The 12,116-nt window shown below is 46.8% G+C and overlaps 1 protein-coding gene across 1 annotated transcript in view; it reads right to left on the bottom strand.

The window, feature by feature from the left end:
- The window catches only part of MRPL48 (mitochondrial ribosomal protein L48), a 79,366-nt gene extending 78,221 nt beyond the window's left edge, over positions 1 to 1,145 (bottom strand). Inside the window, exon 1 of the mRNA XM_008020113.3 lies at positions 980 to 1,145. Coding sequence (XP_008018304.2) covers positions 980 to 1,000 — 21 coding nt within the window. The 5' untranslated portion in view covers positions 1,001 to 1,145. The remainder of the gene's footprint in view (positions 1 to 979) is intronic.
- Between the last annotated feature and the right edge of the window lie 10,971 nt (positions 1,146 to 12,116).

Genomic DNA, 12,116 nt, shown 5'->3' with positions numbered 1-12,116 from the left:
GGTTTTATGACAGTCACTTAAATAAGGTTTTGGAAATGAAAATGTAGTTAATTTGCGGGGTGCGGTAGCTCTCGCCTGTAATCCCAGCACTTTGGGAGGCCGAGACGGGCGTATCACGTGGTCAGGAGTTCGAGACCAGCCTGGCCAACACAGTGAAACCCCGTTTCTACTAAAAATACAAAAATTAGCCAGGCATGGTGTCTTGCGCACCTGTAGTCCCAGCTACTCGGGAGGCTGAGGCAGCTGAATCGCTTGAACCCGGAAAGCGAAGGTTGTGATGAGCCAAGCAGCCTGGGCAACAGAGCGAAATCCGAGAAAGAAACGGGAGGGGAGAGGGGAGGGGAGGGGAGGGGGGAGGGGGGGGAGGGGAGGGGGGAGGGGAGGGGGGAGGGGGGAGGGGAGGGGGGGGAGGGGAGGGGGGAGGGGAGGGGGGAGGGGGGAGGGGAGGGGAGGGGGAGGGGGGAGGGGAGGGGGGAGGGGAGGGGGAGGGGAGGGGGAGGGGAGGGGGGAGGGGAGGGGGAGGGAGGAGAGGGGAGGGGAGGAACGAAAACGTAGTTTATTACTACTCTTATTACCAGGTAGCTTCACATCCTCATCAGTTCAGCAAGTCAAAACTGCATTCTTAGAAAAAATTATAGAAGTTGATAACTAAATGCAAATATAAAATGACCTGCCCAAGGTCACACAGTTAATCGGGACCGTATCCTGGTGTGATTCCCATCGCAGAGCTCTCCCTTTTCCAGGCACTGGGTGGAGAGAGTGGTGTGTGGTGTGGGCGTGGCACTGCTCGGCTCCGCAGAGTTCGCCCCGGGTGGAAAGGAATGTGCTCAGTCCCTTCACCGCCAGGCAGCCGCATGTGTTGCTGGGAAGGACCTTGGGCGCCCCAGTGTCTTATCCCCGGATGTCCCCCCGCCGCCACCTCCCCGCTATGCACTCTCCACCATCTCACCAAGCCCCGCGTGCGTGGAATCTACGTTACCTTTTCCAAGGTTCCGCTCATCCTTTGCTACTGCGCGGCGTCTAGCTGTGCAAAGCGAAGACCCGCCCCTGCAGCCGCGTTCCCAGGGCGTCTGAAAACACTGACGGAACGGCCTTGACCAGGTGCAGCAACAATATCCCACCGAGACTCACTCAACTTCCGCATCATTTTAGTTCCGGAAGCTTCTGAAATTCAGCGTCTAGAAATTCTCCTGCTTTCCGCCCTCACTCAGGCTGTCACATTTACTGCTGTTTCTCCAGGCAGAATTAATTACCATCTCTGTGTTACCCCAGTACTTAGCACACATTTCTGATTTTTCACTTACAATATTATACACTAATGATTTGTTACCACCTCTTCTCTGTATTTGAAAGTTCTCAAAAGACTGAGATCCTGTCTGATTAATTCCTTTCGGCGTCTAGCACAGATCTGACTTTTTTTTTTTTTTTTTTTTGAAACGGAGTCTTGCTCTGTTTCGCAGGCTAGTGGCATGATCTCAGCTCACTGCAACCTCCGCCTCTCTGGTTCAAGCAATTCTCCTGTCTCCAAGTAGCTGGGATTACAGGCGCGCGCCCCCACGCCGGCCTAAGTTTTGTATTTTTAGTAGAGATGGGGTTTCTACATGTTTGTCGGGCTGGTCTTGAACTCCCGACCTCAGGTGATCCGCCCGCCTCGGCCTCGCAAAGTGCTAGGATTACAAGCGTGAGCCACCGGGCCGCACCAATCATCAGTTAAATTGAGGTTAGAAGTCAGATTTCCACGTCCGTGCTAGATGCTGGAATAAATTAATCAATCAGGATCTCAGTCCTTGAGAAACTCAATCAAAATAATAGTAAAAAATAATTAGTATCTAGTAACAATTAGTATCTAGTATGGTAAGTGAAATACCAGAATTGTGTGCAAAGTACTGAGATAACACAGATATGACAATTAATTATGCTTGGAAATATAATGGACCAGCCATACCTCCTCCAGTACAGTGATTGATTGTTGCCTAATAAATGCTACTGGGGTTTTAGAAGTGAAATTTTAAATAAGAAAAAAAAAGGCCGGGCGCGGTGGCTCAAGCCTGTAATCTCAGCACTTTGGGAGGCCGAGACGGGCGGATCACGAGGTCAGGAGATCGAGACCATCCTGGCTAACACAGTGAAACCCCTTCTCTATTAAAAAATACAAAAAACTAGCCGGGTGAGGTGGTGGGCGCCTGTAGTCCCAGCCACTCGGGAGGCTGAGGCAGGAAAATGGCGTAAACCCGGGAGGCGGAGCTTGCAGTGAGCTGAGATCCGGCCACTGCACTCCAGCCCGGGCGACAGAGCCAGACTCTGTCTCAAAAAAAAAAAAAAGAAAAAAAAAATCAATCAAATGCTAGTATGTGCCAGGTCGGTTCTTTATGGGTTCATTCAGTCTTTCCAATAACCCTATGAGGCTGAGGATCATTATACCCATCTCACAGATGAGGAACGGAGACAGGAAGAAGGTACCTAGTTAACATAATGTTATATAAGTGGTGAGCTGTTTCATTTCAGTGCCTGTGCTTCATCTGTTTTATGGGATTGTGACTATAGGTTTGCAAAAGGGCAGGTTGGCAGCCAGAGTTTCTTTCCTTGTCTAGTCCAGGTAAATACAATCTAATAAAATACATGGCCGGGTGTGGTGGCTCATGCCTATAATCCGAGCACTTTGGGAGGCCGAGGCAGGCGGATCACAAGTTTGAGACCAGCCTGAGCAAAATGGTGAAACTCCATCACTACTAAAAATACAAAAATTAGCCAGGCGTAGCGGTGCATGCCTGTAATCCCAGCTACTCAGGAGCCTGAGGAAGGAGAATCGCTTGAACCCGGGAGGCAGAGCCTGCAGTGTGCTAAGATGGTGCCATTGCACTCCAGCTTGGGCCACAGAACAAGACTCCGTCTGGGGGAAAAAAAAAAAAGATACAAATCCATCTTCACGTTGATACACTCTCTGGGGTAAGGAAAAAGGAAAAAGAAGGAAGAAGGAGACGGTTAGTCCTTTGTATGAAGATACAAGGATTCCCAAAACAACTAGAATTTTTTTTTTTTTCGAGACAGAGTCTCGCTCTGTCGCCCAGGCTGGAGTGCAGTGGCCCGATCACTGCAGCCTCTGCCTCCTGGGTTCATGCCATTCTCCTACCTCAGCCTCCCAAGCAGCTGGGACTACAGGCGCCTGTCACCACGCCTGGCTAATTTTTTGTATTTTTAGTGGAGATGGGGTTTCACTGTGTTAGCCAGGATGGTCTCAATCTCCTGACCTGGTTGTCAGCCTGCCTTGGCCTCCCAAAGTGCTGGGATTATAGACGTGAGCCACCGCACCCAGCCAACAATTAGAATATTTTTAAAGGTCAAGAATCTAGAACCCAAAAGGAAGCTGAAATTAGCATATATAAATATAAACGCACCTTAGCAATATCCATGAACGTACTGGAATGGATATTATTGTTGCGAAGCTCTGTTGCTGATGTTATATGTTATAAAGGAGTGCGTTTACTGAGCTTCCCAAAGGGACACTTTCATATAGATGTAAGCAGAAATCCCTGCATATCTAACATTCAGTAGCTTCTCTGGCTTATTTTGTCTTCAGCCTCTAAAAACAAAGCCTCCCACCCATTTGGGGAAACCAAGACAGCTCAACACAGGCCGATTTCCAAGTACCAAGTTCTTCTTTTTACTTCATCCTTCTATAAACCATGAACTTCCCAAGGTCAAGGATATTTATACCTTATTCATATTTGATTGTTTTTTCATTGTTGTTTTGAGACAGGGTCTTGTTCTGCTGCCCAGGCTGGAGTGTAGTAGAGTGATCATAGCTCACTGTAACCTCAAACTTGTGGGCTCAAGTGATTCTTCTGCCTCAGCCTCCTGAGTATCTGGGACTACAAAGGTATACAATCAAGCTCAGCTTATGTATGTATTTATTTTGCAGACAGGGTGTTTTGCTATGTTGCCCAGGCTGGTCTCAAACTCTTGACCTGAAGTGATCCTCCCATCTCAGCCTCTCAAAGCACTGGGATTATAGGCATGTGCCACCGCACCTGGCCAATACCTTATTTATCTTTGTATCTCCAGCATCTAGTCCAGGGCCCAGCCCATGGAATATGCATCTGGTGAACTGAATTGAAAGCTCCCTCTTCTTTCTCTTTTCTCCTACCTATAACCCATTTCTACAATGATATTTCTTGTCTGCTTCTTCACAAACAGCATAGTAGACACACAGAGATGGGAGAATGTGCATAGAATATGGGCTCAAATTCATTCCTGCCCCTGCCATTTACTCACTGTGTGGTTTTGAAAAAGAGAGTGGTGAATGTTTAGGGGACTTCAAGTTTGGCTGAAATGTAGATTTAGAGAGAAAACTATTGAGAAAAGAGATTAGAGAGGCAGGATAGAGTCAAATTGTTAAATGTCAGACCAAAAAGTTGGAGAGGCTTTGACCAATCAGGAGCCAGTTAAGAGTGGAAAAGTAGAGAAGAGAACAGAGCCAGGGAGTCCAGCCGGAAGACTAAAGTGGCAATGTAAGTGACAAGGAGGAGTGTCTAAGTTAAGGCACTGATAGAGATGGAGAGGAATCAATACGAGAGATATTAAGGCGATAGAATGGGCAGACTTTGGTGACTGATTAGATGTGAGCAGTAAAGGACATTCTAAGTTATAATCTGAGATGAATATGGAGCATCAGTCTACAACTAGGTACCAGATAAGCCAATTTCCCATTCTCCCAGGCATGTGACTGCTCCTGTCCCTCTCTTTATTGCCCAGAAGACCCTTTGGCTATCAGCCTAGAGGCTCACCAAATGCCTCCTGACCTCTCTAGTGGGAGATAGAGAAGGAAAGGGCTGGAGCATGTGAATGCCACCTGAAAAAGGCTTCCTGAAGTCAATGCTTTGGGCCTAAATTCTGGATAGTTTTGTCCTTCATGATGAGTGGATATCAGAAGAATGACTGTAGGGTTCAGAAAGAGAGAACCAAATAGTAATTTGTGATTGCTTCATTCTACTTATTTATTTTATTTTTATTTTTATTTTTTTGAGACAGAGTCTCGCTCTATTGCCCAGGCTAGAGTGCAGTGGCATGATCTTGGCTCACCGCAACTTCCACCTTCTGGTTCAAGCGATTCTCCTGCCTCAGCCACCTGAGTAGCTGGGACTACAGGCGCCCACCACCATGCCCAGCTAATTTTTGTATTTTTAGTAGTAACGGGGTTTCCCCATATTGTCCAGGCTGGTCTCGAACTCCTGCCCTTGTGATCTGCCACCTTGGCCTCCCAAAGTGCTGGGATTACAGGAGTGAGCCACTGTGCCCAGCCATGATCACTTCACTTTATTTTATTTATTTATTTATTTTTTGAGACGGAGTCTCGCTCTGTCGCCCAGGCTGGAGTGCAGTGGCCCGATCTCAGCTCACTGCAAGCTCCGCCTCCCGGGTTCATGCCATTCTCCTGCCTCAGCCTCCCGAGTAGCTGGGACTATAGGCGCCTGCCACCTCACCCGGCTAATTTTTTGTATTTTTTAGTAGAGACAGGGTTTCACCGTGTTAGCCAGGATGGTCTGGATCTCCTGACCTCGTGATCCGCCCATGTCGGCCTCCCAAAGTGCTGGGATTACAGGCTTGAGCCACCGCGCCCGGCCCGATCACTTCACTTTAAAATGATTTTGACAAATCCCTTTCTCTCCCTCCTTCAGGCCATTTTTTTTTTTTTTTTTTTTTTTTTTGAGATGGAGTTTCACTCTTGTTGCCCAGGCTGGAGTCCAGTGGTGCAATCTCAGCTCATTGCAACCCCCACCTTCCTGTTTCAAGCACTTCTCCTGCCTCAGCCTCCTGAGTAGCTGAGATCACAGGTACCTGCCACCACACCTGGCTAATTTTTGTATTTTTAATAGAGACAGGGTTTCACCATGTTGGCCAGGCTGGTCTCAAACTCCTGACCTCATACGCCACCTGCCTTGGCCTCCCAAAGTGCTGGGATTACTGGTGTGAGCCACCACACCTGGCCTTTTTTTAAAGACAAGGTCTCACTCTGTCACCCACACTGGAGTACAGTGATACAATCATGGTTTAATGCAGCCATGACCTCCCAGGCTGGAGCAATCTTCCCAACTCGGCCTTGGAAAATGCTGGAATTACAGTCATGAGCCACTTATGATATCTGGACCTTGGAGAGCAGCAACACAAAAGATTCTTCCTAGTCCATAAGAAAAGGGTTTTTAAAAAATAGATAGGGTCTTACTATGTTGCCCAGGCTGGACTCGAACTCCTGGGCTTAAATGATCCTTTCACCTCAGCCTCCCTAGTAGCTGAGGCCCCAGATGCACCCCACCATACCCCACCTCTATGCCATTTCTTATGCTGCTATCAGAGTGCTATTTCTAAACATAAATATGACCATGTCACTTTTTTGCCCAAGGTTGTTTGATGCCCTTCACACACTGCCTGTAGCAGTGCTGTCCAACAGAACTGTCTGCAAATATGTGAATGTTCTATATCTGCTCTAATAGATAGCTACCAACCATATGTGGCTATTGAGCACTTGAAGTGCAACTAGTGTGACTTAGAAACTGGATTTTAGGGTGGGGCACAGTGGCTGACGCCTGTAATAGCACTTTGGGAGGCCAAGGCGGGTGGATCACACGAGGTCAGGAGATTGGGACCGTCCTGGCTAACACAGTGAAATCCCATCTCTACTAAAAATACAAAAAAAAAAATTAGCTGGGCGTGGTGGTGGGCGCCTGTAGTCCCAGCTACTCGGGAGGCTGAGGCAGGAGAATGGTGTGAACCTGAGAGGCGGAGCTTGCAGTGAGCGGAGATCGCGCCACTGCACTCTAGCCTGGGCGACAGAGAGAGACTCCGTCTCAAGAAAAAAAAAGAAAAGAAACTGGATTTTGGCCGGGCGCGGTGGCTCAAGCCTGTAATCCCAGCACTTTGGGAGGCCGAGACGGGCGGATCACAAGGTCAGGAGATCGAGACCATCCTGGCGAACACGGTGAAACCCCGTCTCTACTAAAAAATACAAAAAAACTAGCCGGGTGAAGTGGCGGGCGCCTGTAGTCCCAGCTACTTGGGAGGCTGAGGCAGGAGAATGGCGTAAACCCGGGAGGCGGAGCTTGCAGTGAGCTGAGATCCGGCCACTGCACTCCAGCCTGGGCGACAGAGCCAGACTCCATCTCAAAAAAAAAAAAAAAAAAAAAAAAGAAACTGGATTTTAATTTAATTCTAATGTAAATAATCACTTGTGGCTAGTGGCTCCTTATAGTGGCTATGGGATCAGGTCCAGACTCCTAAAAACCAAGTCCTTTGCTCTCTATTTCCCATCTACCTATCTAGCCTTATTTCCACCCCCACTTTTTTTTTTTTTTTTTTTTTGAGACAGAGTCTTGCTCTGTCACCAAAGCTGAAGTGCAGTGATGCGATCTTGCTCACTGCAACCTCAAACTCCTGGGCTCAAGCAATTCTCTCACCTCAGCTTCCCAAGTAGCTGGGACTATAGGCACATAGCATTGTGCCCAGCTAATTTATTTTTATTTTTATTTTTGTAGAGATGAGGTCTCACTTTGTTACTCAGGCTGGTCTCGAACTCCTGGCCTCAAACATCCTCCCATCTCAGCCTCCCAAAGTGCTGGGATTACAGGTGTGAGCCACTGAGCCTGGCTGGCCTTTCCACCCTTTTCTTCTCTCTCTTTTTTTTTTTTTTTTTTTTTTTTGAGACAGAGTCTCGCTCTGTCCCTCAAGCTGGAGTGCAATGGCACGATCTCGGCCCACTGTAAGCTCTGCCTCCCGGGTTCACGCCGTTCTCCTGCCTCAGCCTCCCGAGTGGCTGGGACTACAGGCACCTGCCACCACGCCTGGCTAATTTGTTTGTATTTTTTGTAGATTCGGGGTTTCACCATATTAGCCAGGATTGTCTCGATCTCCCGACTTGATGCACCTGCCTCAGCCTCCCAAAGTGCTGGGATTACAGGCATGAGCCACCATGCCCAGCCCTTTCCACCACACCCGGCCCTTTCCACCCTTTTCAACACAAATATTACTCCATAGCCAATATTAAATCGTGTAATTCTCCAATCATGATACTCTCTATCACACCTCCCTGCCTTTGCTCCTGCAATATTTGTGTTGAAATGACCTTTGTTTACTCATTCACCTGGAAAACTCTTACTCTTCTTTCCAGACACAAGTCAAATGTTACCTTTCCTGTATAGCCATTTCCAATGACTCTGCAGGAATAATGTGGTCCCTTCTCTGCACTTCCACAGCTCATTTCTCATGCTGTCAACACAATGTATTGTCACTATTTGTTCACTTATGTATCTTCTCCACTAGATCTCTACCGGATTCACTAGAGCACTTTTAGAGGAATATTGTTCATATTTCTTTCTATCCTCAGCATTTGCCACAGGTCATAGAACATAATGAAGCGCCAACAAATGTTGAATGAAATAATGAATATGTGAATATTTTTAAAGTTCCTAGAAGTAAATATGGATTTTAGATTTTTATAATATCTTGCATCACAAAAAAGCATTGAGTACTTTGCCTTTCTGGTTTTATTTTTACAAGCTAGCCTTCCTTTAAAGCTTAAAAAAAAAAAACTGTCCTGGTTCTCAGCACAACCACATCAGAGAATGCCTTAGGGAGCAAGAAAATAAAAGGACGCCCTTTAGAAAGACTATGTTTGATCTCTAGTTAAACTTCCTTTCAAGTAATAATTTCATGGTCACCTATTATAAAAAGTTTCCCATAGTGACAAAAAGTTCTAATCTATGACTTAAGTGAAAATGTATACCTTAAGCTACCTCAAACTGAAAACTATTTTAGCTTCAGTGGAAGTTTTCCGCTTCTATTTTTTGGTATGGTTTTGATACAAAGAAAATCGTACTTGAAAGAAAAAAAATATACAAAACTCCAGAGGTGGAAGAGGACTAGCTACCTAGGAAAAGCCAGAAAGAGATGGGCTGACACCCTAGCCTGAACTTTACCAGGAATTTTCTCCTTGTGCAGGGCTGGGCTGAGTGAGTGGGAATTACTTAACCCTAGAGAGAGGGTGAAAAGATGATGAAAGAGGCTGCAAGAGGGAAGCTCAACTGTTTAGTAAGATCAAAGAAGCCCATAGGAAGGGGCAGGGCGCTGTGGCTGACACCTGTAATCTCAGCACTTTGGGAGGCCAAGGTAGCAGAAAAATTTAAAAATTAGCTGGGCATGGTGATGCCAGCCTGTAGTCCTAGCTACTTAGGAGGCTGAGGTGAGAGCACTGCTTTAGCTTAGGAGTTCAAGGCTACAGTGAACTAGGATGGCATCACTGTGCTCCAGCTGAGGGACAGAGGCAGAATCTGACACTTTTTTTTTTTTTTTTTCAGACAGAGTCTCACCCTGTCACCCAGGCTGGAGTGGTGTGGTGCAATCTCGGCTCGCTGCAACCTCCACCTCCCAGTTTCAAGCGATTCTCCTGCCTCAGCTTCCCGAGTAGCTAGGATTACGGGTGCCCGCCACCACACCCGGCTAATTTTTGTATTTTTAGTAGAGACAGGGTTTCACCATGTTGGCCAGGCTAGTCTCGAATTCCTGACCTTTGGTGATCCATCCGCCTTGGCCTCCCAAAATGCTGGGATTACAGGCGCAGGCATGAGCCACCTTGCCTGGTCCAGACTCTGACTCTTAAGAAAACAAAAAACGACGGAGAGGGTACAGAGAACCACTCACCAGGTAGTTAGGTGTGCAACTTAAACAATAATCTTTCCAGAAGCCCAAAACCCGTGTTCTGGTTGGTCCAGCCCTGGGAGAGTACCTCCTGCACAGAGCTCCTCCAGCAGAGGGATACTGTGACACCCGAGAGGCTATCCTTATCCACCTCTTTCCAACCCTTTCAGGTTGGTCTGCACTGAACCACTTGTTATCGCAAACGTTTTACTCAATGTAAGAAAACTTTTCGGCCAAGTGCGGTGGCTCACACCTATAATCCCAGCACTTGGGGAGGCTGAGGCAAGAGAATTGCTTGAGCCCAGAAGTTTGAGACCAGCCTGGGCTATAGTGAGACCCACACCTCTACAAAACAAAACACTTTTCTTATAGAAAAGTTCTGTGTGTTGCTGCTGTCCATGGCCTAAATATCACACATGTACTGGAAAACAGAAACAGAAAAACCCTAATTCCACTATAGCAAACCACTCATAGCCTCTAGTGTAATTATCCTGCCTGGCAGCCTGGGATTAGGAGACACGGGTGCAAATTTTACAAAATCAAAATGTGGAGGTAGTTTTTGAAATATATTATTTGGAGGATAGTAATAACTCCTTGACCTAATGAGATAGGTGCTTCTGACCTTTATCTCCAACTATCTGCTCTATCTCTTCATTTGAATGCCCCTCCTCTTTACCTCCACATGTACTAGCCAAGGTCCATTTTCATCATCTCCCATCTGAACTATTGTGCTGGCATAACTAATTGGTGTGCCAGTCTTTAGTCTCATTCCTATTCCAGTTTATTTCCAAAAACAGCTTTCTTGAAGCATATTTCATGGAGATCATGATTTAAAAAGCAAAACAAACAAAAAACCTTCAATACAGCCGGGTGCACAGGCTTACGTCTGTACTCCCAACACTTTGGGAGGCCAAGGTGGGAGGATCCCTTGGGCCCAGGGTTTTGTGGTTACAGTGAGTTATGATCACACCACTGTGCTCTAGACTGGTGACAGAGAGAGACTTTGTCTTCAAAAAAATTAAGAAATAATAAATGTAGGCCAGACACAATGACTCATGCCTATAATCCCAGCACTTTGGGAGACCAAGGCAGAAGGATTGCTTGAGCCCAGGAGTTTGAGATCACCCAAAGCAACATGGCAAAATCCTGCCTCTCCCAAAATATAAAAATAAAAATTAGCTGTATGTGGTGGTGCATACGTATTTTCCCAGCTATTTGGGAGACTGAGGGTGAGAGGATCACTTGAGTCTGGGACGTTGAGGTGGCAGTGAGCTGTGATTGTGCCACTGCACTCCAACCTTGGTGACAGGGGGAGACTTTATCTCAAAATAATAATAATAATATGCCAGGCACAATGGCTCATGCCTGTAAACCCAGCACTTTGGGAGGCTGAGGTGGGTGGATCACTTGAGGTCAGGAGTTCAAGACCAACCTGGTCAACATGGTGAAACGCCATCTCTACTAAAAATACAAAAAAATTAGCTGGGCATTGTGGCATGTGCCTGTATTCCCAGCTATTCAGGAGGCTGAGGCAGGAGAATCGCTTGAACCTCCTCCTCACCCAGGCTGGAGTGCAGTGGTGCTATCTCGGCTCACTGCAAGCGCCGCCTCCTGGATTCACGTCATTCTGCCTCAGCCTCTGGAGTAGCTGGGACTATAGGCACCCGCCACCATGCCTGGCTAATTTTTTGTATTTTTGGTAGAGACGGGGTTTCACCGTGTTACCCAGGATGGTCTCAATCTCCTGACCTCGTGATCCGCCTGCCTCGGCCTCCCAAAGTGCTAGGATTACAGGCGTGAGCCACCGTGCCTGGCCGGCATTTACAGCTTTCACGATCTGTCTCCAATTTACCATTCAGCCGTTCCTATTCACATGCGCATTGCACATACAACACTGATAATTGTTCAACACATTTTCCTATACCTCCTTTATGGACCTTACAATTTGTTTTATAGTTGTTTGAAGATGCGTTTTTTCAAACCACCAGAAAATGCTCCTTGATTTTCGGATCCTTGTCTGATCCCACTCTGTGTTTTTCTCAACATCTTTTTAGCATCTACACATTGTAGGTACCAGAAATAATTTGTGGATGAAGATTGGGCTTGCTGAAGAATACTAAGAACTTTGGCTCTAAGTTTTTGACCAAAATAGAGATGATTGTCATGATTAGCAACTCCTGTTTTAGCCCCTGAGCGCCTTTTCTTCAAAAAAAGGGGGGAGGCATAATTAACTGAAACATTTGGAAAATACAGAAAAGTAAAAACAACAACAGCAAAAATCAACACCATCCAGCTGGGCGCGGTGGCTCAGGCCTGTAATCCCAGCACTTTGGGAGGCAGAGGCAGGTGGATCACAAGGTCAGGAGATTGAGACCATCCTGGCCAACATGGTGAAACCCTGTCTCTACTAAAAATACAAAAACTAGCCGGGC

This window comes from Chlorocebus sabaeus, chromosome 1 (assembly GCF_047675955.1).
Source record: "Chlorocebus sabaeus isolate Y175 chromosome 1, mChlSab1.0.hap1, whole genome shotgun sequence".
In the NCBI taxonomy this organism is placed as follows: domain Eukaryota; kingdom Metazoa; phylum Chordata; class Mammalia; order Primates; family Cercopithecidae; genus Chlorocebus; species Chlorocebus sabaeus.
This window is presented reverse-complemented; position numbering and strand designations above follow the sequence as displayed.